The sequence below is a fragment of the Leuresthes tenuis genome, unplaced genomic scaffold (genome assembly GCF_036924035.1).
Source record: "Leuresthes tenuis unplaced genomic scaffold, fLeuTen1.0.hap1 SCAF_13, whole genome shotgun sequence".
Classification (NCBI taxonomy): Eukaryota; Metazoa; Chordata; class Actinopteri; order Atheriniformes; family Atherinopsidae; genus Leuresthes; species Leuresthes tenuis.
The window spans coordinates 21,031,351-21,058,837 of record NW_027325367.1 but is presented as its reverse complement, the minus strand read 5'-3'; the positions used below and the strand labels follow the sequence as shown (position 1 = coordinate 21,058,837).

Below are 27,487 nucleotides of genomic sequence, written 5' to 3'. Positions count from 1 at the left end.
TGTCTTCACATAAAATAATTGAGCATAAGTCAATGTCAGCCAACAAAAAATAGGTTGACAAGTTGTCTGTTGGACCTGAGGGACCTCCTATCTCTGTGGTCAGTCTGTGTCATGCGTCTGAGGGTCGTTTATTGTAATCCATTATCTTTTAGTTTTTTATTAATCTGTGCTTAATCCCATAGAATTAAGAATACGATAATAAGAATAATGATTAACAATATACAGCTGGTTCCTTTTAACCTACAAAATCCTGGTAATTTAAATGGATGCCACGGCTGCTGTCTGTCTGTCCCTGTCTTATTTTAGCCACACCCTATGTTCTCGTTTTAGCCGTCGTTTTCTTCACTGAGGTTGAGACGAACCCCCTCCTGTTGAGAGAATTCCCCTTTGTAGTCAGACTCATGCCACAGAGAACGGTGGTGGGTAACTAATCTTTCCCTATTTCTGCAGGTCGTGGCCTTACTAGTTTACAGTGTGATAAGTTTATCCAGGATATATTAGTTTAGCTGCTGTGGTTTCTGTAAGCAGTACCTGCTATGGACCTTCCCACCTTGGGCTGGACCAGTTCTCTTTCTTTATCACTTTGATGAGGATCCAGTCTCCAGGTCTTAGAGATTCCTCCACAGGTTCACCTGGAACAGACTAGACAGAAGATATCTCTCTACTTGTTAACATTTTAACCATGTATCCTGCTAAGGTTTCTTCTCTTTCTTCATCATGTCCGGTGAATACTTCTGTGGTAGTAAAAATGGTCATACATTATACATTATCTCAAAAGGAGTTTGAGCTGTCACCTTATCGTGGTGGGGGAGTTTCGTGCCCCAATGAGTCTGGGAGCTATGTTGCCCGGGGCTTCAAGCCCCTGGTAGGGTCACCTAAGGCAAACAGATCCTAGATGAGGGACCAGACAAAGAACAGCTCAAAAGACTCCTTATGATGAAAAAGAAATTTGGACCTCGCCACCCGGCAGCGAGCGCCTGGTGGCCAGGCCTGTGCCCATGGGGCTCGGTCGGGCATAGCCCGAAATCATGACGTGGGTCCCCCTTCCGACGGGCTCACCACCCGTGGGAGGGGCCAAGGGGGTCGGGTGCCATGTGAGCTGGGTAGCAGCCGAAGGCGAAGGCCTTGGCGGTCTGATCCTCGACTACTGAAGCTAGCTCTTGGGACGTGGAATGTCACCTCTCTGTTGGGGAAGGAGGGGACGGGTCCTGACTGTTGTTTGTGCCTATGCGCCAAACAGCAGTTCAGGGTACCCACCCTTTTTGGAGTCTCTGGGGGAGGCACTGGAGAATGTTCCTACCGGAGACTCCCTCGTTCTGCTGGGGGACTTCAATGCTCACGTGGGCAATGACAGTGAGACCTGGAGGGGTGTGATTGGGAGGAACGCCCCCCCCCCGATCTGAATCAGAGTGGTGTTATGTTGTTGGACTTCTGTGCCAGTCATGGACTGTCCATAACGAACACCATGTTCAGGCATAAGGGTGTCCATATGTGCACTTGGCACCAGGACACCCTTGGCCGCAGTTCGATGATCGACTTTTTGGTTGTATCATCGGACTTGCGGCCGTATGTCCTGGACACTTGGGTGAAGAGAGGGGCGGAGCTGTCAACTGATCACCACCTGGTGGTGAGTTGGCTCCGCTGGTGGGGGAGGATGCCGATCAGACCTGGCAGGCCCAAACGTATTGTGAGGGTCTGCTGGGAGCGTTTGTCAGAATCCCCTGTCAGGAGGAGCTTTAACTCCCACCTCCGGCAGAGCTTCAACCATATCCCGGGGAAGGTGGGGGACATTGAGTCCGAATGGGCCATGTTCCGTGACTCCATTGCCGAGGCGGCTGATCAGAGTTGTGGCCGTAAGGTGGTCGGTGCCTGTCGTGGCGGCAACCCTCGAACCTGCTGGTGGACACCAGTGGTGAGGGAAGCCGTCAAGCTGAAGAAGGAGTCCTATCGGGCCTTTTTGGCCAGTGGGACCCTGGAAGCAGCTGATAGGTACCGGCAGGCCAGACGGGCTGCGGCTTCGGTGGTTGCTGAGGCAAAAACTCGGGCTTGGGAGGAGTTCGGTGAGACCATGGAGAACGATTTCCAGACGGCCTCAAAGAGATTCTGGTCCACCATCCGGCGTCTCGGGGGGGGGGAGCGGCTCACAGTCAACACTGTGTACAGTGGGGACGGGGCTTTGCTGACCTCAACTAGGGATGTTGTGAGTCGGTGGGGGGAATACTTCGAGGAACTCCTCAATCCTACCAACACGTGCTCGGAAGAGGCAGAGTCGGAGAAGGGGCCTCCCATTTCTGGGGCTGAGGTTGCCGAGGTGGTCAAAAAGCTCCTCGGTGGCAAGGCCCCGGGGGTGGATGAGGTCCGTCCTGAGTTTCTCAAGGCTCTGGATGTTGTAGGGCTGTCTTGGCTGACACGCCTCTGCAGCATCGCGTGGACATCGGGGACAGTGCCTCTGGACTGGCAGATCGGGGTGGTGGTCCCCCTCTTGAAAAAGGGGGACCCCGGAGGGTGTGTTCCAACTATAGGGGTATCACACTCTTCAGCCTCCCTGGTAAGGTCTATTCGGGGGTACTGGAGAGGAGGATCCGTCGGATAATCGAGCATCGGATTCAGGAGGTGCAGTGTGGCTTTCGTCCTGGCCGTGGAACAGTGGACCAGCTCTATACCCTCGACAGGATCCTGGAGGGTGCATGGGAGTTCGCCCAACCAGTCTACATGTGTTTTGTGGACTTGGAGAAAGCGTTTGACCGTGTCCCTCGTGGAGTCCTGTGGGGGGTGCTCCTGGAATATGGAGTGCCGGACCCCTTGATAGGGGCCGTTCGGTCTTTGTATGACAGAGTTTGGTCCGCATTGCCGCATTGCCGGCAGTAAGTCGGATACGTTTCCGGTGAGAGTTGGACTCCGTCAGGGCTGCGCTTTGTCACCGATTCTGTTCCTAACTTTTATGGACAGAATTTCTAGGCGCAGCCAGGGCTTTGAGGGTGTCCGATTTGGCGACCTCAGAATCGGATCTCTGCTTTTTGCGGATGATGTGGTTCTGTTAGCGTCGTCAGGCCATGACCTTCAGCTCTCACTGGAGCGATTCGCAGCCGAGTGTGTAGCGGCTGGGATGAGAATCAACGCCTCCAAATCTGAGACTATGGTTCTCAACCGGAAAAGGGTGGAATGCTCTCTCCGGGTCAGGAATGAGATCCTTCCCCAAGTGGAGGAGTTCAAGTATCTCGGGGTCTTGTTCACGAGTGAGGGACGAATGGAGCGTGAGATTGACGGGCGGATCGGTGCAGCGTCTGCAGTGTTGCGGGCTCTGCACCCCCCGTCGTTTTGAAGAAGGAGCTGAGCCAGAAGGCGAAGCTCTCTATTTACTGGTCAATCTACGTTCCCATCCTCACCTATGGTCACGAGTTGTGGGTAGAGACCGAAAGAACAAGATCGCGAATACAAGTGGCCGAAATGGGTTTCCTCCGCAGGGTGTCTGGGCTCTCCCTTAGAGATAGGGTGAGAAGCTCAGTCATCCGGGAGGGGCTCGGAGTAGAACCGCTGCTCCTCCGCATTGAGAGGAGTCAGATGAGGTGGCTCAGGCATCTGGTTATGATGCCCCCTGGACGCCTCCCTGGGGAGGTGTTCCGGGCACCTCCCACTGGGAGGAGACCCCGGGGGAGACCCAGGACACGTTGGAGAGACTATGTCTCTCGGCTGGCCTGGGAACGCCTCGGGGTCCCCCCAGAAGAGCTGGAGGAAGTGGCCGGTGACAGGGACGTCTGGGTTTCTCTGCTCAAGCTGCTGCCCCCGCGACCCGACCCCCGGATAAGCGGCAGATGATGGATGGATGGATGGATGGATGGATGGAGTTAATCCTGTGCTAGTTAGAGTAATATGCATGTTTAGGACTACTAGTGGTAAACAGTAAACCCAATTCTTCCCAGTTTTTTCAGTCTTGACCTAATTATTCAATTGTGCCTCTCCAGCAAACCTGTTGATTGTGGATGATATGCACAGTGGTTTCTGAGATCCTTTTTTTTTTTTTTTTAAGTTCTTTGCCATCAGGAAGATAATATTGTTTACAAAGTGCGTCCCATTATCACTGTAGATTTTTTTTCAGGAATTCCAAATCTAGGTAACATTTAATTCACCAGTGTTGAGAGTGCATCTGCCTGTGCATATGGAAATACTTCAACTCATTTGGTAAAACATCAATTATCACCAGGGAGACACCTTTATTTAATTCAATGAAATCCATACAAACGTGTTGAAAAGGGTCCTCCGGCCTCTGGAACTGTCCTCGTCCCGGTCCTAGGCCATATGTATGGATCATATTTTGCACATATTTGACATGTTAGACAAAAATTCTTTATTATCATATTATTATTTATTATAAATAAAACCATACACTGCAAAACCTTGTTCATTGTTGCTACCATCCCTCCTGTAGAGACATGACGTGGTCCATGGCTCAATACTGCAGCATGTTTAAACAAACTCTTTGGCAGTATAAGTTCTACAGTTCATAGTAAATGGCACCTTTATTCTTCCAGATCTGTCTGTTTGCATGCATGGTCCAATTTAATGGACTAGTATATGCATCCAGTTTCTCAGAATACTCTATTCCTGGCTCCACCTTCTCCCAATCTGAGGCTTCTTCACATGCAGTCACAAACGCCTCCAGTGGTCGACTGTGGGTTTGGAGAGTGCATTACAGGATCTTAAAACCTTTCTCATGCTGTGGGAGACTGAGCAGCTGACTGCACAACAACCCTGTTTATTCCAGTATAAGTGTTCTAACTTTAACATGGTCTGTTTTTCTTTGAAAAAACGTTTCTCATTTGTTTAAAAAAGTGTATTTGTAAGACATAGTGCAGTGTAATTCATGTTGTGACCTGAGGGTGAGCTCTCCTGAGAAGTGTTCTTTCGCCTTCTTAAGGAGAGGAAGCGTGATAGAGCTGGGGCCTGTAGACACAAGATCCAAACTATACCAGTATGAAGGTGGTCTGGCGTCATGCTGAATCATTGTTTGAGCGGACTTTATTCGAACTACAGTTAACCCTTTTTCTTCTGTAACTATTCGTAGCTTCGATAAATGGAGTAAATCTCTTCCCAGTAAGTTACAGGGACACAGAGTGGACAAGACAACTTGACAATCAGCACTCACTCCACTCCGTGTATCTGTTACTGTCAAGAATTTAGATAAACGCTCAGGATGGCTCTTACCATTTGCTGATTTGACCAAAATAATTTCTTTGGATTCCTCAACTCCCGGAATGTCATCAGGATGGATTACAGTTCGTGTTGCACCTGTGTCGCATAGAAAAGTTACCTCTGTCCCGGAAATATTCAATGTAATGTCAGGTTTGATGTCATACTACTGTAAGATAAGTTCAATTCCCTCTAAGTTTAACACTTTTTCTGGCTTTTCTGCTTCTATCCTGGTTACAGCTCCTGTTTTTTTTCTTATCTAGTCATAACTGACTCCCAAACTCTTCCTCTATCTTACTCTTGCTCCTGCAGTCCCTCACCCAATGCCCCCTCCTTCCACACAGCCGACATGTATCTCCTCCTGCTCTGTCTCTCCTTCTCCGTCACTGCTCCTGTTGTGATCTGTGTTCTTGCTTTTTCTCATCACCTAAATAGTTGCTTCTCTCCCTTCCAACAAAAAGTTTAGTCCATTCTGCGGTGATACAAAGTATTTAAGATAATTTTATCTCCATTTTAAATGACACATGCTCGAATTAAGGAAAAACTAAATGTTTTATCTTGTGAGTGGGTATATTGTCCCTGAATATGTCACATAGACCCTCGCCACTTGGTCTTGTCGTTTCATCTCTCAGTTAAACACATAAAATCAAGACTGTGAGAGGAAAGTATCAAAAACATTGTGAGACAGGAAAAAGTCACAAAGCTGTTGTTGTACAACTTTTTCTAGAACTTTGCCTAAGAATGGCAGGTTTGTTATGGAAATGATAAAAATCTCAGCTTGTAAAACATCTTTTGCTCAGACCGTTTTTCCTGTGAAAGAAGTAATGATTTGAAATGCTCTGTTTGTTTGTCTGAGATCTTCTGAACTTTAACTCTTTAAGAGAGCTGTTAAATCTTACTACACAAACTTGTACAAATGTCTAGCTTTAACCCTTGTTCTTTTTCTTTTTTTTTCTTTTTTTTTTTAAACTAGATTTACAATTTAACAATTGTTAGTTAAATAATCCCAATTTATCCCCAATAATCACACTATTTCTCACCAACAATAGTAACACAAAGGGTTCCTTACCATAAATCCACTGGTAAGTTCAACAACGAAGAATCCAGTGAAGCGGTCCACTGATGCAAAAATAGATTCTGTCACCTTTCCTCCAGCCAGTGGCAGCCGGCCTCTACTGAGGCCTCTACTCTGCTCAGAGGACTTCAGTTAGGAGTCCTGGACTCCCCCGTGCACGGTTTCAGCTCCGATCCTGGAAGGTGTAAAGGACTTAGTATCCAGTTCGAAGGACCAATATGTTAGGAAAATTCTCTCAAAATTAGGCTCAGAGTCGCTGGATACGATTAACACAAAACATTTATTTATTGCAAGAAAGAGACAAGTCCGCACAACCTGTCAGGAAGCTGGCTCAGAGTTGTCTGCCTAACAAAATGGTGCTCTTGCTATTTATATTGTGTATGCTTGCTGGCCACAAAATGTTATGGGAAAGGGACATTCAATGTTATGGGAAAAGACATTACTAGCCATTTAATGTTATGGGAAGACGAGTTCAGACAGTCAAAACACTTTTGCTTGCTAGATAGTATTATGAGAACCAAAAGACAGGAGGAGGCCTCCCCCCATCACAGCAGCTTTTCTCATAGTATAACTATATAATTTTTCTAACAGCAGATGCTCAGTGAATGCTTAGAGTATGATTATACATTTGAGGAAAATTTTACAAATCGTGTAATCGTGTCCAGATCTAAATTCTGCTGAACACCTACACCACCATTTTGCATTGATGTGTCTTGATATAACCCTAAACCTCCACCATCCAATCATCTACTGACAGAATGTGTGTATGAAGAATCTAGTTTTGTCTTTTTCTGTTGTGGTGATCCACAGCTTTAGTCAAATGGTGGGTTCCAACAGTTCGTGGGAGCAGGAACTTACAAGCTTTCATCTGGGGAATGTGCTGGAATAAGTCTGGAGGACAACATACACTGGAGATCAATAAACAGACAGAAATGTGAACTAAGATATCAATATATATATTTGAGCAGTGAGAATGCCTCAAGTATTAACATTGAAAGACTATGAGATGAATCAGATCTATTCAATAATTTTTCTACGATAATTTTACTTTAGCCTTGCATTAACTTGACATTATTACTGAAGAAATGCGGTTTGTTTTTGGGGAACTTTCAAAATTTTTTTCTTCAGAGATTTTTCTATGCTGATTTAGAAGCTGTGCAGGTTGGCTCTTGCTAGCATCTGTTATGATAACATGTTCTTGTGGAATTAATATAAGAAGATAAATACACAGAAACTACAGCTGAAGAAGTACAAAGTATTTATCTGGTAAAATATTTTACAGTGCGCCAATTACCAGGTATTAACCCGGTAAATGTAAGGTAAAACATAGAATGTTCTTGTGTAATTTACACTAGTAAATGAAAGTAAATACAGGGGAACTACAGCCAAAGTACAAAAAGTGGTGTTATGCCAACAGAAGAATTGTTTACAAATGGAAGCAGCTGATTGAGCTTTCTAAAACTCAATCATTGGCAAAAAAAAAAACCAAACACTTCCTTAATGAGTTTTAAACAAGAGCAAGACAGAGAAAGAGGTGGAGGAGATTTAAAACATACACAGCACGTATATAGAAAATGCAGTATTATGTGTTTTACAAGACATGGCTATAGACACATTGACCAGACTTCTATGCTTCCCTTCCTGGATTTCAGACTATATAGGCAGACAGAGACATCAGAAGAAGTGGCTAAATATATAAGTGACAGACAAAAGGGCTAGGTACAGGGATATCAAGTTACTCAAAAAACTGCACTACAAAACATCCTTTCTTACTGAAGAAGTTCTGTGCATTGAATTGTTGTGTTTGTTTCCTTTTTTATTAATGTTGCTGTAATGTAAAGACTCACAGATGTTAGATTTGAACAAACTCCTCCCAGAGATAAACTCATTGAGGCCTGAAAATTTCTCCATATGCTCTTTAAACATGTGTGAATAAAAGCTATCAAAGAGTTTTTGTCAGTGGGCATTGGTAGTGCAGCTCCTCGAAATGTGATATTAAGCCATGAAATAGGAAGTTGAAATATCCGTCACATTTTAAGTTTGATCTGCACCAAACATCACATATACCATCATACTTAGGTCCTGAACAGATTTTTATATCAATATTTTTTTATCCGCACAGTGCCGCCCGCTGGCAACAGAAGTCATATCATGCTGTGACCACAAAAAGTCATGCATAAAGACATACATATTAAATGTAGGAATATTTACAGGGTTTAAACACTCTTACGCTCTGAAGAGATCTATATGCATATGTCATGCCAGTACCATGCCATTTACAACAGAAAGTGATATATTTTATGTTATGACATACAACTTCTGAACAGTTTACTTCTGACACAACATAACATTAAAATATACAAAAGCCTTTCATGATGCAATCTTATCAAAATGGTGCATTTTCACAAAACATATCATGTATTTCATACCTCACCATGAAAAAAAGAGGAAAAAGTCCCTATAGCTCAAGCATATAACCTCCAAGCTTCACCAAACGTTGCATGTTTGATGAGCATCATGCCCTGAATAAAAGTTGACAAAACTATTTTGGGAATATGCCAAAAAGACTCAAGCAAAATGACTAGATCAAATAATAATAAATCCAATAGGAAGTCAGCCATTTTGATTTGAAACCTGATTTTAGTTGCAGTTTTTGGCAACAAACTGTTTCACCTTGAAACTTGGTCAGGATAAAATAGAATAGAATAGAAAACTACTTTATTCATCCCCCAGTGAGGGACATGGATAATTAGTGAAGTATCTAAAAAAATTAGTATGAATAGTTGTTTATTAGAATGATACTATTACTACTAATAATAAACAAATTTGAGAAAAAAATGTCAGCACTGTTAAAAAGCCTTATGGCTATGGGGACAAAGAACCTCCTGAACCTCTCAGTCCTGCAGCTGCTTCTCTGTCTTGTCAGGATGCTGTGGAGAGGATGTTTATTGTTCTCCAAAACAGAATGTAATTTCCTCCTCATCCGTTGCTCCACCACAGCACTGAGGGGATCAAGTCTTCTGCCTACAACAGAACTGGCCTTTTTAACCAGTTTGTCCAGGCGCATACAACTTTTATCTTTAGTGCAACTCCCCCAGCAGACAACAGCATAGAATCCCTCCCTCCAACTCATGTGGAGAATTATCGGCCGGTCTCTCTCCTCCCGTTTCTGTCTAAAATCATTGAAAGGGCGGTCTTTAAGCAGGTCACCGATTACCTCTGAAAGAACAACCTCCTTGACCCAAACCAATCTGGGTTTAAAAGTGGACACTCCACCGAAACGGCTCTGTTAGCTGTGACAGATCATCTGTGATCATCCGATCACATGGCTTCTCATACCAATGTTATGCTGATGATACCCAGCTCTATCTGTCATTCCCACCTGATGACCACACGGTCTCAGCACAAATCTCAGACTGTCTCTCTGACATATCAACTTGGATGAAAGCCCATCACCTCCAACTTAACCTCCCAAAAACTGAACTGCTTGTCTTTCCAGCCAAACCAATCATACAACACAGCTTCTGCATCCAAACTGAATCCCTATCTCTTGCTCCATCAAAGGTTGCTAGAAACTTGGGTGTCATGATTGATGACCAACTAACCTTCAAAGATCACGTTACCTCGGTTGCTTGTTCGTGCCGCTTTGCATTACTAAACATAAGAAAGATCAGACCATACCTAACCCAACATGCCACCCAACTCCTGGTGCAGGCCATGGTCATCTCCCACCTTGACTACTGCAATGCTCTCCTAACTGGTCTCCCAGCCTGTGCTGTGAAACCTCTGCAGATGGTCCAGAACGCGTCTGGTCTTCGATCAGGCTAAAAGAGCACACGTCATCCCACTGTTCATTGAACTCCACTGGCTACCCTTAGCCACCCGCATCAAATTCAAGTTACTGATGTTAGCCTACAAAGTGCTTAATGGAACGGCTCCCATCTACTTGAATACTCTTGCAAAGGCTTATGTCACAACCCGGTCCCTCCGTTCGTCCCAGGATTGTCATCTAGCAGTGCCTATACCACGCCTAAGACAATCCAAACTCTTTTCATGTGTCGTCCCACGATGGTGGAATGACCTACCGAGCGCTACCAGAACAGGGGCGTCCCTGTCTATCTTCAAGAAACTCTTGAAAACCCAGCTCTTCAGAGGGCACCTCCTACCCTAGCACTTACCTTGTACTTACCTACCCCCTCTATCTCTGCACTTTATCTTTCTGCACTTCCTTCTATGCCTGCACCCTATCTCTACTCTGTCACCTCTGACATAGTCAGACTAGTTGGTTCCTTCTTTGTAGTTTATTGTTAGCTTTTTATATAGCTTGCTTTGATAGCTTGCTTCATTTGTAAGCCGCTTTGGATAAAAGCGTCTGCTAAATACATAAACATAAACATAGTGCACTCTCAATGACAGTGTGATAAAACATGCACATCATGTCACTGCAGACATTGAAGGACCTGAGTTGTCTCAGGAAGAAGAGAAGGCTCTGGCCCCTCCTGTGCACTGCTTCTGTGTTGGGAGACCACTCCAGTTTATTATCCAACAACATCCTCAGGTATTTAGAGGTCTGAACAATCTCTGTCTCTCCTCCATCATTGCAGACTGACTGGCATGAAATTTTAGATCTCCTGAAGTCCACAACCAGCTCTTTGGACTTGGTAGTGTTCAAGAGCAGACAGTTATTTTTGGTCCAGTCATTGAAGGACTCCACAATGGCCTTGTACTCCCTCTCCTGTCCACCACGCACACATGCCACAACAGCCGTATCATCAGAATACTTCTGTATGTGGCAGGAGTCCGAGTTGTATCTGACGTTTTCTTTGAAAAGAAAAGGAGCCAAAAAAGTACCCTGTGGAGCTCCAGTACTGCATTCCAGTGTTCCAGAAACACATCTCTCCATCCTGACATACTGTGGTCTGGCAGTCAGATAGTCTATAATCCACAATGTCATGGAGGGGGCCACATCCATACCTATAAGTTTGTCTATCAGTATGGGAGGCCGTATGGTGTTGAAGGCACTGGAGAAGTCAAAGAACATGATTCTCACATATGAACCAGGCACATCCAGATAAGCATATGCCAGATGCAGCATGTACAGAATCGCATCTTCCACTCCTATGTTTTTCTAGTAGGCAAACTGGAGGGGGTCAAGATCCCCAGCTACCTGCAATCTCTCCAAGTTCTCTCCAAGGAGTTTTCCACAGCACTGGGACTTTTTCAATCTGAAGGCTTATATTGAAGAGCCTCTACTGAGGGACTGCTAGTTGACCAGCACAACAAAGCCTTGGACAGACTCTATCTGGGCCTGCGGCCCTCTCTTACTGAAGTCTCCTGAGCTTGCTCCAACTTCCTCTATTGTTAGACAAGGGGAGCCACTCAGGTTGTAGCGGAGGGATGGTGACAGGAGTGTTGGTATCAATCATAGAGATGGGGGTGGGGGTGCAGCTGGACAGAGGAGAGCTAATGGTGGGAGTTGTTATATAGGTGTAGGTGCAGCTGGACTGAGGAGGCCAGGCAGTGGAAGCAGCCACAGATGTGGAGGTGCTGCTGGGCTCAGGAGGCCTGGGGGTGGATGCTGCAGAGGCGCAGGTGTGCTCGGGATGCCTGGTGGTGGAAGCTGCCACAGAGGTGGATATGCAGTTTTGCTCAGGAGGCCTGATGGTGGAAGCTGCTGCAGAGGTGGAGATGAAGCTGGGCTCAGGAGGCCTGGTGGTGGAAGCTGCCATAGAGGTAGAGGTGCAGGTTGGCTCAGGAGGCCTGGCGGTGGAAACTGCCGTGGAGGTGGAGGTACAGCCATAAGAACAGTATAAGCATAGATCCCTTGTCATTAAAAGTGCCATGGCAGCTGCTCAAATTGTAAGTTGTCACTATTTCATTGGAAGTTGTTAATTTGGTCTTTAACCTTTTAGTTTAAACCTTTAAGATGGTTCAACTTCAAATATGGTCTGAGAACACAGAACACATTGATCATGCTTTATATAGAAAAATTAAGTTTTCACTGGCAGGTGTGTCCATGGGGTTGGAGCAAATTTTAATATCAAGCCATGACCACAAGTAATTTTATATTGCTCCCATCTCATCTGAGCAGCACCATATTAACAGTGTAAAATGGACCCCCTGATCAGATCAGTCTGCATATACCCTGCCAATGCCATAGCCCCCACCCACTGACAACAGGAAATTTTTAGTTCATGACTTACAACTTCTCATTGATTTACCCCTCACACTTAACTGTGTTAGAAAAGAGTGTTGTCACAATCCCAACATTTTAGTATTGATAACGGTACCAACATGTATTTCAATACTTTTCCAAATAAAAAGAGAACACAAAAAATGTCATCATTGACTTTATTTTTATAGAAAATCTTAGAACTAGAATTATACAACCCAATATGTGAAAAAAATTATCCCATATATGCGAGTTAAAGACCTTGCAGACGGGCCTCACAGTTCACCTATACTAATCATTTGATCTTACCAGGTCTGTCAGACAGTCTTCCCTGCCAATAGATCCAACTTATCACCAGGTAGTGATCAGTTAAAAGCTGGTCCCCTCTCTTCAGCTGAGTGTCCAAGTCATACGACCACAGGTCTGATGACACGACGACAACGTCGATCATCTCCCTTTGGCCTAAGGTGGCCTGGTACCAGGTACACCTTGAACCACCTCCTGCTTGAACATAATTTTTGTAATGGACAACCCATGACTGGCACAGAAATCCAAAAACAAAACACCGCTCAGATTCAGATCAGGGAGGCTGTTCCTCCCAATCACTTCTCTCCAGGTCACTTCACCATTGCCAATATTGAAGTAACCCGAAATAACAATGGAATCCCCAGGTGAAGCCCCCTCCAGGACACCACCCACAGACCCCAAGAAGTCCGGGTACTCTGAGCTGCTGTTGGGTGTATATGCAAAACAACAGCCAGAACTGCGCCTTGCAGCTGCAGTGAGATGACCCTCTCACTCACTAGGGAGAATTCCAACATCAAAGTGCTCAGCTGGGGGGCGACTGTAGCTCGGGAGGAAGAGCAGTCGCCTCCCAATCAGAAGATGGTGGTTCGACTTGCCAAAGTGTCCTCTCCACCAGGCTCTTTCCATGCTCCGTGCCGCTTCATTGAGGTCTTTGAATTGCTCTTAGTCTGACCCCTCCTTTGAGACCAAGGGTGAAATGGTGCAATTTGGCGTTCGCAAACATTGACCGCCAATGTTTGCGAATTGCAAAATGGCTCTGTAGTGCCACCTACAACATTGCAATTACGCCTAACGAATGGGGTCATTTTGCCGTACCCTGACGAAACAAGTTATGCCCAGACGCACAGAAACGCTTATGGACACCATGGCGCCAGGTCCACAGGAAGTCGGCCATTTTGAGTGGAACATGCGTTTTGGTGCCATTTTTGTCCGTTTCGACACCTCGCATTTGATCAAGATCCTCCTACACATTTAGAGCTACAGGCTTCAAACTTGGCCATGTTATTCTTAAGCCATGGGGGACTACAAGTTATGGAAAAGATTCTCAAACCTTAAAGGGTGGGGCCGTGGCAAAACCTCAAAGTTCTACGACTGGCCATTGCTCGCCATGAAAAACAAAGAAGATTATAACTCCCACATACATAAACCAATCTACCCCAGACTTCATATGTTACACTTGGGCTCCAACCAGAACACATACATATGACCAAAAATACATATGCTTATACAGCCACCTGCTGGTGGTCAAATAAGTCACTTATAACTTCTCCATACTTTTTCCGATCTTCATCAAACTTCATAGGCTGCGCTTGGGCTCCACCCAGAACGCATACATATGTCCAAACTTACACATACTTATAGCACCACCTACTGGTGGCCATAAACGTCACTTTTTACGTCCGGTGGTACTACGCCTGACTGGGATTCTCACATCCTGCTCTACACTTGATGGAAGTCTGTGCGCATCGGATGGAGTCAAGTGCATATCCCGACGTGCGCACGTGCTCGATCGACGTTGCTTGCAGCTTTAATTATTATTATTATTGTTTGCGAAACCTGCTCCAATTTTAGTAGGGACACCAGTCGTGGGGCGTAAATTGCGCAATTTGCCGTTTCCGAACATTGGTGGCGCAAAATGGCTCTGTAGTGCCACCTACAACATTGCAATTACGCCAAACGAATGGGGTCATTTTGATGTACCGTGACGAAACTCGGTACACGCCTTCGTTATGTCCAGATGCACAAACAACGCCTATGGATACCATTGTGCCAGGTCCACATGAAGTTGGCCATTTTGAGTGGAACATGCGTTTTGGTGCCATTTTTGCCCGTTTCCACACCTCGCATTTGATCGAACTCCTCCTACACATTTAATGCTACAGGTTTCAAACTTGGCCATGTTACTCTTAAGCCATGGGGGACTAAGAGTTATGGAAAGCTTTCTCAAACCGTAAAGGGTGTGGCCGTGGCGAAACCTCAAAGTTCTACGACTGGCCATTGCTCGCCATGAAAAACAAAGAAGATTATAACTCCCACATACATTATCCAATCTACTGCAGACTTCATATAGGCTGCATTTGGGCTCCACCCAGAACGCAAGCATATGACCAAATTTACTCATGGTTATAGTGCCACCTACTGGTGGCCAAATAATACTTATAGCAGCGCGCATCGATGACATCATCCCAGAAGACGAGTGTGTAGAAAGCCCTCCATCAGCCCTCCGATAGCCGCCAATAACAACAACATTGCAGCTATGAACTAACAGTGGAAATGTATGCGTTCATTCATTCATTCGTCTTAAAGTATTGGTAAAAAATTGGTGAAACAGATAATGCCTTATTTAGAGGCTGTATAGTCAATGTCCCCGTTCACTCCGTTATATGGATCTCAAGGAATATAAATATCTTCTGAAGGATGCCGACTTTCACTAACCTGCTCTCGGTGAGTAGATGAACATATTTCATGCCAGAAATAAGGTCTAGGTTTAAAAATACCGCAGTTCCCCTTTAAGTTTTAGGGAAGTTAATCAATCAGATGTAATGAATATGTTAAATTCTCCGTTTTCTGCTCATGTTTCTGGTGAAACCTGTGATATTGTTGCAGAAGAGCTAATCTCAAATCTAGAGAAGGTATCAGTTTGGCTTGAAAACCATCTGCACCTGAAAGGTTTGACTGTCTGGTCTCAGACCTGCTTCAGGTGGAAATTATTTCATTTTTAATGCCTTGAACTTTGTCATTAAAGAATAATGCAACAACTCATTACCCTTGTAGTTCTAAAAGCAATGAAACTGGAAGGTTTGTTAATCTGTTTACTGTAGCAAACAGGACACGAGACTTGTTACTGCAGTTTTTGATGATTTCAGAAAAATAACTCTTGTTCTACGCAAAGTCTGGTTGAATACACATAGCTTTTCTTTGTAAATCTCATAATGAACCTTGAGCTTTGACTTGCACCATTTCAATTCGGCTCTCCGGCACTCCCTTTTCTGTGCCCTGAACTCTTCTTTTCTCCATGGCATCCTTTGCCTACTTTTAACCATTCTAACATTGACATGAGCAATAGTATCCAAATGGTATCCAAATAGTCTTGTTTATTTATTTAATATAGTGTTAGGGTTAGGGTTAGGGTTAGACTGTCATAGTCTTGTTCATGTCATAGTCTTGTCTTGCTTTGTTTGTTTTCTCAGTTCAAGTATTTTTGATAACCGGCTCAGCCGTGCCTTTTGTTCTTGCTCCTCGTTTTTTGTTTATAAATCTTGTTACTTTGTGAAGTCTGCATCTGGGTCCTCCCTTCCACCATCAATCTTGACAGAAGGATTCTGCCAGAATGGACCCAGCAGACTACCAGGTTCTCCACGGCCTGCTCACGGCCTTGGCCGAATGCGTGGCCAACGGGAGTGACATGTTTGACCAGTGGAGGGTGTCGAGGGACATCCTGGATGTGTTCAGGCAGCCGCCGCCATGCCCCAGCACTCTGGTGCCACGAGGTCCTGCCCCAGCACGCTGCTGACTAGGTCCGGCCCCAGCACGCCGTTGACTCCACCAAGACCAAGACTGTTTCAGTCATGACTCAAACTGTTTTAGTTATGACCCAGATGGTTCCGGCCACGACCGAGACTGTTGCCACGGCCGTGACCGAGCCTACTCCGGTGTTCAGAGCCCCTCCCTCTCACCCTGAATTGGGAACGTCTGAGCTCACCCCTGTCCTCATTTCTCCTTGCTGCTCTGGAGGGTCGTCCAGGTCGCCGGAGGTCTGGCCGTCCGCCAGATGGGCTCCAGCCCCGGGGAGCAGGTCGCCGGAAGTCTGGCCGTCCGCCAGACGGGACCCGGTCCTAGGCCCATCAGGTCCCTCCCTCCCACCCTTTGTGGATATTTAGGAGCCATCCTTGAGAGGGGGGGCTCTGTCACGGTTTGTGTTTTGATTATTGTTGTGTTTCAGGCTCTGTCGCGATTTATGTTTTGATTATTGTTATGTTTCAGGTTCTGTCACGTTTTATGTTTGATCTTCATGTTTTCAGGTCCTTTGTTATGTTTCTGGTCATGTTTTTTCCCCTGTCACTTAGCTTCACTCAAGTCACCTGTTTTCTGTTCCACAGCTGCACATCATCACCAATCACTTCCTCACAGCATTTAGTTTCCAGGTTCAGGCTCACTCATTGCAGAATCCTCACTTTACCTTCCACGCTAACGCTACGAATGCCAAGTCCCGTTTTGCCTCAGTCTTGTTTTTCACAGTGCCATAGCCACAGTTAAATTATAGTCTTGTTTTCCATAGTCTTGTTTATTTATTTAATCATAGTCTTAGTCTTGTTCACATCATAGTCTTGTCTTTTTTTGTTTGTTTTCTCAGTTCAAGTATTTTTGATAACCGGCTCAGCCGCGCCTTTTGTTCTTGTTCCTCGTTTTTTGTTTATAAATCTTGTTACTTTGTGAAGTCTGCATCTGGGTCCTCCCTTCCTGCATCGTACTTGACAAAAATTATTAAAAAATCTCAGGCTGTAAAATGGGCTTTTGCTCATACAGTTTTTCCTGTGAAAGGAGTAAAGATTTGAAGTGCTCTGCTTGTTTATCTGAGATCTCAATTCAATTCAATTCAATTCAATTTTATTTATATAGTGCCAGATTACAACAATTGTCATCTCAAGGCACTTAAGTAATATAGTCCAATTCAAGCCAATTGGAATTCAATTCATTGTAATCATAATCCAATTAATTCATATAGAGCCAATTCAAAAATTAATATCCTAGCTAAGGAAACCAACAGATTGCACCGAAACTTGTCTTCAGTCCAATCTCCCATCCTGAGCGTGCCTGTGGCGACTGTGGAAAGGAACGACTCCCTTTTAACAGGAAGAAACCTCTGGCAGAACCAGACTCAGGAAGGGTGGCCTCTTGAACTTTAACTCTTTAAGAGAGCGCTAAAATCTTAATTCACAAACTTGTACTAATGTCTAGTTTTAAACATAGTTTTCTTAATTTACTTTCTTGATTTACTTTGTACATTTCATTACTTTTTATTTCGCCACTATGACATTGGCATAGAAAAACAGTTTTCCTTGAATTAGTTGATTGACCTGCCTCCTCTCTGTCTTTTCTCTTGAGCCTGGGTACTCTACACTCCCTTGTCCAATGCCCCATCCTTACACAGAAAACATGCATCATCTTCTCATGATCTGCTTTTCTCTCCTCCTCTTCCTCTGTTACTTCTTTTATCTGTGGCTCTGCTCTCCTTCAAGACCAAATTTATTTTACCATCTGTTTTTACTATTATCTGGGTTTTTCTGAAACACGATTTTAGCACTCCCTCTTAACCCCTGGTTAGCTTTAAGACAGATATTCCCCATATTTTTCCTCCTGCAGCTAATCAATTTTCAGTGGAGTTAGTCTGAGTAACTAGTCAATGAAACACTACTTCTTTCGTTATGTCACCAGCAACAAACGTACGGCAACCAGACTCCAATGTTTGCTGTTTCACCACCACTTCAACTCAATCTGAACTAGTCAGTGAAATATTACTCCTGTCGTTTCACAAACAACAGTACTACGAAACTGCAGAGTTTGCAGCAGCTGTTTCACCACCACTTATATTCAATCCGAACTTATCAGTGAAACATTACTCCTGTCATTATCAGCAACAGCAACACACCATCAGTAGTGGTTTCACACTTTATACATACAAATCAAACATGACAACAACAACAACAAACAAGGAAACAAAGAAAGAAAGATGGATTTACTTATTGTGATCTCCTATCGCAAACTCTCTTAAAAAAGATTCTCCTTATAACACACGGCGCAGAGTTATTTATTCCTGTAGTCTTCTCACAGACTATGGACTCACTCACCTTTACTTGACTGGTTTTATGTTACTTACCATGGGTTAATCCTAAGCAACTATACAGTCTTTAGTTAAAGGCTACGCCCTTTGATACTTAGCTGCACTCGAAATAGCAACGTTTTTCCTTTGGTAAACTGATATGTATCGTCATATCACTGGTTCCTCATTGCAAATAGTTTAGTTAGAGGCTGCTTGGGTACTTAGCTGCACTCTCAAAAATAGCAATGTTTTTTCAGGTCTTAGTTAAGTATCATACATTTATTAGTTAAACTCAACCGGTCTTGCAGATATTACCTGAGTATTAACTTTAATACTGGATTTCACTGGAAGAGTTACAGTTGCACATAATACTGTTCCATACTCACTTCACTGTTTTAAACTCATTAATTGCAAACGTCTTGTTTAAATTAAGTTCAATCTAACCTCATTGGTCTAACAGTTCTTAGTTAAATAATGACAAATTTTTGCCTAATTTAATTTTCCTGCCCAAGTAATCACACAATTTCTCACCAACAATAGTAACACAAAGGGATCCCTTACCATAAATCCACGAGTAAGTCCAAGTAAGTGCAGTTTTTAAAAAAAAGTATTTTAATCTTTTGTTGTTTAGCTTTTCCGTAATGAATTTGGCATTGTACTAAGTGCTTTCTCTCTCTTTCTCCAATCAAATTAGATAGAACAAAGGACTGATATTGTTTGACATTTTACATGAAAAAGCACAACTGTTGCTTCTTTTCTGCTCTCAATACTCTACTTATTTCATCCTTACCTTTCCTCCTCCAGGCAGCTTCAGGAGCTGCAGAGACAGAAAGAAATGGAGCGTGAGCAACAGGAACAGGAACGCCAAGAACGGAATCGCCTGGAGCGAGAGATGTTAGAGCAGCAGGAGCATGAGAGGCAGGAACGGGATGCACGGGCAGAGAAGGAGCGACTTGAGCAGGAGTGCCAAGAGCAGCAAGGGCAGGCTGAGAATGAGCTGATGGAGAAAGAGAAGACAGAAAGAGAGCGACTGGAGCGGGAACAACAAGAGCATTTGGACAGAGAGCAGCAAGAATGGGAGAGAGGGAGACGCATCTCCAATGCTGGTGAGTGATGTGCATATACATGAAGTTATCAGTTTTATGGGCTTATTTTTTAAGATGTGATATTTTTGCATATTGATAATCTTGAATTAATTTTTTTTCTTGACAAACAAATAATTAATATTTTGAACCGTAGAGCATTTCTTTCTCATTTTTTTTCTTTTTAAAAGTGAGTATGTTAATGACAAAAAGAGCTGTTTGTTTTTGTTTTTATGTCTTTAAGCCTTATTCAAAAGGAAAAAAGCAGTCTTGAAATTTGAAACATATTTTATTTGGCTCAAACAGGCAGCAGCTAATCAGCAATGGAAACAAAACCAACACGAATAATGTACATGAAGTAAATTCCAACTATAAACATCAAATACTAAAGATACAGCATCAGAATATTTTATCACCACCGGCAAAAGGAAGTCACATGTTTCACTCTTGGACTTTCCTCTGACATTTGTATATTTCATAAAAGTCACACTCATAATATAGGCCCCAACACCTGCTTTAACTCACAGGTATGAACATTGACACATACATGTAACTTGCCATGGTCTACGAAAAAGCCTGTTCCACGTAGAAATAGAAGAAGTAAAGATAAGTAGGAATGGGATACAAACCCTGGTTCGAGTAGGGGGTAATGAAAGTATAGAGGGTGCCAGAGGTGGAGGCAGGACAAGACACACTCAGATTCAGCAGACAAACCCACCTAAACAGTCCTAGAGTCACTAAAAATGCCATCAAATACAAGGCCAACTCACCTGAAATGGCCACCTGGTTTCAAAAGGCTCACATGGGCCAAACCCTCCACTTAAATCCATCCTGGATTTCTTATCCCAAGAGTCTTGTTTAGCCTCAGTGCTGCCCCTGCTGGACCCCCAGCAACTATTCCTTCTTCTAATCCAAATCCACTGACTTGACCTTACTGCTTCATCTGAGATTCCCTTCACTATTTTCCTCACACTCTGTCCACTTCCACCCAACTCCCTCAACAATGAGACAACCGACATTGCAACAAGTCCTCTACATCCTACTTCCACTGGACAGTTCCTAACTTTCCATTCTCGCTGCTCTGCTTCTGCCCCTAACTCTACATACCTAAGGTTTTTCCTTTCATATGCTTCTGCCTCTAATGCCTCCCAAGGAACAGTCAGGTCTATGAAATAGACTCTCATTCTACTCCTAGACCTCAAGACCATATCAGGCCTTAGATTTGTAGAGGCTATTTCCTGGGGAACAACAAGCTTTCCTCCTAAATCTACCTGCATCTCCCAATCACCATTATCCTCTAAGCTGCCTTATTAACTTTCTCCCCCTCTTTAACAAAATGAATTGCCACTCTCTTTGCCTGAGACCCTCCTAAATTGACCTGCCTTCATTTATTTTCAATACCTGCAGCTAAGCTTCTTAATACTTGGTTATGTTGCCACGTACACCGGCCTTGTGACAGACTAATCTTGCAGCCTGATAAAATATGTCTTAGAGTTGCAGTTTTAGGTTCTGGGCAGTTGGCAATACATCATATGTTGCCCCTTTCAAAAATCTAATACTCCATATTCTACAGCTCTATCCAACTAAGTTTTTTCTTCTCTACATCTTCCCAATTCAACCACTGTCCCTGATTAGCCTGAGCCACTGCCTTTGTACCCCTTAACATTTCCTCCTGTCTACAAACCTGCTCAACAACTAGCTTTCTCTTCTCCTTGGGACCTGCTCTACTCCACATCGGTTTGCCTGGGCCAAGCCCCAAGCCTCCCCGGCCAATTTGAACATTACTCACAATCTCTATATGTCTAAGAGTTGCTTCTGGTTCCTGAGCTGCCATTCTTGGATTCCAGTTCTTCCTCTTGGTTGGGTTTGGAACCACCTCACTAACTACAACATCTTTACTCCCAGCTAACAGGAGCTCTGTCCTAACTTTAGTACATTTAAACTCTTCTGCAATGCAAGATCGCGCCAGTGTGTGTGGCATGCCATCTTCGCCCATGCAGTTTGCTATTGATTGTTGTGTTCTTCCTACCTGTCATTCATGATGTGGCTTCTATGTGGGTTTACGGACGTTTAACTGTGTCCAGAGACATTTATTTCCTGCTTTCACTCCGCAATGGACACTATTGCTCCATATCGGTCTATCTCTGCTAAACCTATGCCTGACCCGTGGCTCAATGATGCCACCCGCGCCCCTAGGCGTCACTGCAGACAAGCCGAAGGCAGGTGGAAGAAAGATAGGCTACATGTTTCACTTGGCATTCTGAGGGACAGTCTTAATGACTACCAAAATGCTGTTAAAGAGGCCAAACGTCAATATTTGTCAGCTGTCATATCCACCAGCAGTAATCGCCCTCAGGTGTTATTTAATACCATTCAATAAATTACAAATCTATCCAATAACATTCTGAAAAATGTCAGTGGCAGCCTGCAATGAGTATTTGCATTACTTTATTGAAAAAGTAGCCTCTGTTAGACAGACTATTGGTAATGCAGCTATTGTTACTGATGTGTGTCTTTCTGCTGTGGTCTAGGGAATAAGATCTACCAACTGCCCACTGGATATTATTCCATCCCATATGCTTGAACAGGTTTTTCGCATAGTGGATCCAAGTCTCCTCATATTTATCAATAGTTGCCTCAGCTCAGGGTCTGTTCCAAAAGTGTTTAAGCATGCTGTGGTCAGACCTCGCCTAAAAAAAAAACAATCTCGATCTTGCAGGTCTATCAAACTTCAGACCCGTGTCCAATCTATTATTTTTGTCGAAAGTTTTAGAAAAAGTTGTTTTCCTCTAGCTCCAATTTAAAAACCTTATTTGTTTTCATCGCAGCTAGTGGCCTTGCACCCTCCTACATAAGTGAAACCCTGAGGTTTCACTAACCCGGTAGAGCCCTCCGCTCTGCTGGTCAACATCTGCTGGAGGTCCCCCGGTCCAGGTGTAAACAGTGGGGTGACTGATCTTTCGGTAGTGGCAAGTCCGAAATCTTGGAATACACTGCACTCTGATCTACATACCACCACTGACCTACCTCAGTTCAAAGCCAAATAAAAAAAAAATATTTGTTTGGGTTGCCTTTTCACTGAAGCTGTGGCTCATCTTTTTGTTGTTGTCTTGTGTTATATGTGATCTGCTGGAATTGTGAAGAACTTTGGTCAATCTCTGGTTGTTGTAAGGTGCTATATAAGTAAATGTTGATTGATTGATTACTAAAGTAGATACTGGGAGCTGGAGTATGTCTTTCCCATACAGTGCCACAGTACTTAAACAAGTACTGGAACACTGGAGCCACTTACTTTTACAAAAGCGCTCAATCGAATTTAGATCCCGACTCATTGCTGGCCACTTCAGCTCTCCAGTGCTTTGTCCTCAACAATTTCTGGGTGCCATTGGAGGTATGTTTGGAGTCATTGTCCTGCTGAAACACCCATGACCTCTGACGCAGACCTAACTTTCTGACACTGGGCCCTACATTGCATCCCAAAATCTTTCAGTAGTCTTCAGATTTCATGCCAGAGGCAGCAAACCATCCCCCAAAACATCTTTGAACCTCCACCAAGTTTGACTCTAGGTACCATGTTCTTGTCTTTGTAGGCCTCATTCCATTTTCTTTCAACAGTAGAATGATGTGCTTTACCATAAAGCTCTACCTTTGTCTCATCTGTCCACAAGATGTTCTGCCAGAAGGATTTTGGCTTCCTCAAGTACATTTTGGCAAAGTCCTGTCTGGCTTTTTTATTTTTCTGTTAGCACTGGAGTCCTTCTGAATCTCCCGCCGTAGCATTTAATTTTGTTAAGATGTTGACGGATAATTCGAGCTGATACTGTTGCAATTTGTTTTGAAGTTGATTAGGGCTGTTTAACCACCATTCTGACTATCCTGCGTTTCAATCTTATATCAGTTTTTGTCTTCCATCCACGTCCAGAGAGATCAGCTACAGTGCTGTGTTGTAAACTTCTTGATTATGTTGCGCACAGTGCAAAGGAACATGAAGAGCTCTGGAGATGGACTTGTGATAAAATTCCAGGAATGCCAGTAATTTCGTCCATGTCTGTATAACTGGAAAGCTCTAGTTTTTTTTTTTTACGATCTGCTATTGTTCATCTTTTCATTCTTTGTTGCTTTTCTGTCTTCATTCGCTTACTCTCTCTTGTTATGTACTATTTCTTCTTCTTCTTTTCTTGGAGCGCTCTGTCCTGCTTGTGTTTTTTCAGGGCTCCGCATGCTCTGTTTGGATTTGTTTTCCTACAGCACTCAAGCCTGTCAGACCACATAAGTTCTTGTTATTTGTAGGGGTGTTTCAGACTATCAAAGTTAATTAATGGAGCAATCAGCACAATTTTTGCCACTCTTTACCCAGCGCTGCTTAGCTCAAACCAGACCACTGTAAAGAGTTCCTCATAAAGTTTGTTGATCTTCTAAACGAGTGTTAAAATTCTCAAGTTGTTTTTGTGAGTACTTTTTGATTAGTTTGAATCTTCCGTCTGGTGGACATAAGCCCTATATTCTTATCGTGTGCACACAATGAGGGGAGAGGAGAGTGGACGACATACATTTACACATGGCCCCTAAGATGTGGCCTCCGAGCTGGCGGATGATGGGCCTGCAGACAAATCTCAGCAGCAGAAATGGGGAAAAAAACACCTCAACTCCATTACTGGTAAACTCCGACTACAACAACCTAGTTATGTAAGCCTTTAGTTTAAAGTAAGACTCCTCAATTTCCGGAGGGTTCCGCCATGATGGAGTAGAGGCAGCGTGGGATAGCTATTTTGATTTTATAAATGTATTCATCTTATCTTGACCAAAACATTTATTTTGAGGGGCAACTCTTGATTTGAACTGACAGAGAAGCTGTACATGCTATGAATCGAGCCTCAGGGAAGGAGAAAAAGATTAAACCATTGCTTTCTAGAACTGCAGCCTCCTCTGAGTGTTTCACGATGGCATAACAGAGTGGACTGTCTCCCTCAACGTACTGAGAGCCGAGCTACAATCATCACGAGAAGCAGTGCTCAGTGAAATTAAATCTGAAATAGCCGGCCTCCTCCAAGAAATTAAGAAGGACATCTCATCTCTTCACGAAGAAACTAAAGCAGACATTTGTAGCATTCGCTCTGAGCTAGCAAACAAGCTATTCTCACTCTGTGCTGTGCAGGGTGACATTTCCAGGGAACAATCTGACATGGACAAAATTCTGAGTGATACCATAGATTACGTCGAAGCGCTAGGAGAAACTCAAGAGTTGCTGGCGAAAGATTGTAAAAAAAACTTCAGGAAAAATGCATGGACCTTGAAAACCGGAGCTGGAGACCAAACCTGAGGCTGATTGGTATTGAGCAGGGAGATGAGGCCGGTCAGCGGACAAAGTTTGCCGCAGCTTTCTTCACCGTGGACTGGGAGAGGATCATTTCTTGGGTGATGATTGACCACGCACACAGAATGCTGGCACCCAAGCCCAAAAGAGGAGAGAGGTCCCGTGCTATGGTCGTTCACCTCCATTATGACTCGGACAAGGAGGAAATTCTTGGTTTGTCCAAAAGCAAGGGTCGCCTAACCTACAGAGGAGCTCCGGTGCAAATCTTCCCAGATAAGAGTCCAGATAAGAGTCGGCTTTCAACCCAGTGAAGGCAAAGCTCCGAGACGCCAAGATTGAGTACAGCCAAGCTCACACTCACCCGGAATGGCATTGGGAACTCGTTTGATACTCCCAAGGCAGCGGAGGAATACTGTACGGTTTTACTCAACTATCTACAGTAGTTTAATAACTCCCACCGTATAGGGTGTTTTATTCTGATGAAACAGTGTCACACTCAAGCTCAATCAGTTGTTTCAGTGAAATTGTTGGCCAAGATTTTCGCTACACGACTGGAGAAAGTGCTCCCGACAGTGATAACTGGGGACCAAACAGGTTTTTATTAAAGATAGACATTTATTTATTTATGTATTCATTTTTTAACCTCTGGCGTTTATTAAATATAATTTATTCTTCCAGCTCAAATTTGCATATTTCTGAAGTGCTAATATCTCTCGATACAGAGAAGGCTTTTGACAGGGTCGAGTGGGATTTTCTCTTTGCAACTCGGCACAAAATGTATTGCCTGGATAAGATTACTTCATGCCTCACCTTTTTTTTTTTTTCCCCCTTGTCCTGTCCAGCATTATGGCAGCAGAATTGTAGTCTGAATACCTTTTATGCCAAACAGATTTGCTATGCCAAGGGAAGTTTTAGAAATGTAAAGCTCCCCTTGATGCCCATTTATTTATTTTTGTTTACAATATATAACATGTAATAGAGCTGAACCGGACCGGGGGACAAGGAAAGAAGAAGAGTAAAGAAGAAGAAACAGAACAAAAATAGAAACAAAAACCAGACAACCAGCTGCTACACCTGTAAAAAACAAAACAGACAACTATCCATGGTCTCTGTTGCGAATCCAGGCTTAGCGCCAGCAGAAGCACCTGACAGCAGACAAGCAGAGAAAAAACAAACACACAAACAAACAAAAACAAGCACAAGTAGCAGCAATCGCATACAACACAGCTGTGGATATAGATGACCTGAGACGACATGATAATACATCAACTGCTTAGCGACCATGCTACTGGACTAATGTGTGTGTGTGTGTGTGTGTGTGTGTGTGTGTGTGTGTGTGTGCGTGAACATGCAATACCCATGGCACAGGACCGACATGATAACCGTGCTTAGTTATGAGTGTATAAGTGTACAGGGCCACAATCCACAGCCCCCCCAAGCAATCAGAAGCAGGCAGAGAGGGCCACAAGACCCAGGCCACCAGCAGCCCCCACGGAGCACAGAACCCAGGAAGCCCACCGCAGGGACAACCAAGCATCCACCCAGAAGACTGCAGAGGAAGCCCCCGGACAGAGCCCCCATAAGCATAGGGCAGAGGCCCCCCGGGAGCCAGGGGCAACAGCCCACTGACCCCGCCAGGCCCCAGCCACCCAGACATGGGCCGTGCACCGGACCCGGGCCCCAGGAGCCCAAGCGCCCTCAAACCCCCCGGCAGAGGCCCCACCCAATACCCAAGAGGGCCAAGCGCCCCAGACAGCCACACAGTGGGTCAGCGCCTGCCCCAGCGCCTCTGGCCAAGTGCCCTGGGAGTCAAGACGTGCCCACAGGTGGGTGAAGTCGCGAGCAGCGGGGAGAGGCAACGCCGCCCCCCCATCGGGAGAAGCACAAGCAGGCCAGGCGACAGCAAGTCCCAGACCCAGGCCCAATCATCACCACACACACTTGCACGTCCCATACATCCACACGTCCTCCCTCCCTCAACTCCGCTGGGGTGTAGCGCAGCAGGCACACCAGGGTGGGCCAGCAGCCACCCAGCCACCACAGACCCCGAACCAGCAGAATAATGAATTAATCCTCCTGGCCCCTCCCGCCCCGAGCAGCAACTGGTAAGCAGGGGTGTAAGAATACCCCTCCTCTCACCCTTCTGGCTCTTCAATATTTTCTAATAGTGAGCGATTAAAATTGACGGGCAGCCAACCTTCATGCCTCACCCTTAGCCTTTGTCCACACAAACAGGTTCAGATCTGAATATGTCCCTCTAAACCGCTCCACTAGACAAGGTTGTCCTCTTTCTCCACTTCTCTTTGCTTTGGCTATCGAGCCATTTGCAATATCTTTACGTACCGCAGATATTTACACAGGAATCACCAGGGGAGATAGGGAGCATAAGGTGTCGTTATACATAGATGATTTATTACTGTATATCACCATGGCCCCGAGATTATATATCTGCTTGGCTTCAAATTGAGAAAAAATGCTACTCTGCAACTTCTTTATCAGTTCTACTTTTTTTGGCTTTACCCACCACATA

At 44.4% G+C, this 27,487-nt stretch overlaps 1 protein-coding gene and 1 long non-coding RNA gene across 2 annotated transcripts in view; one reads left to right on the top strand and one right to left on the bottom strand.

The window, feature by feature from the left end:
* The window catches only part of enah (ENAH actin regulator), a 165,789-nt gene that overhangs the window by 64,727 nt on the left and 73,575 nt on the right, over positions 1–27,487 (top strand). The window contains 1 exon segment of the mRNA XM_072362611.1: positions 19,366–19,667. Within this exon segment, the coding sequence (XP_072218712.1) occupies positions 19,366–19,667 (302 nt within the window).
* On the bottom strand, positions 6,081–19,425 carry LOC140267371 (uncharacterized). The gene is made up of 2 exons (XR_011907209.1): positions 19,352–19,425; positions 6,081–6,437 (listed from the first exon to the last, which is right to left on the bottom strand). It is a non-coding gene; the product is annotated as an uncharacterized lncRNA (long non-coding RNA).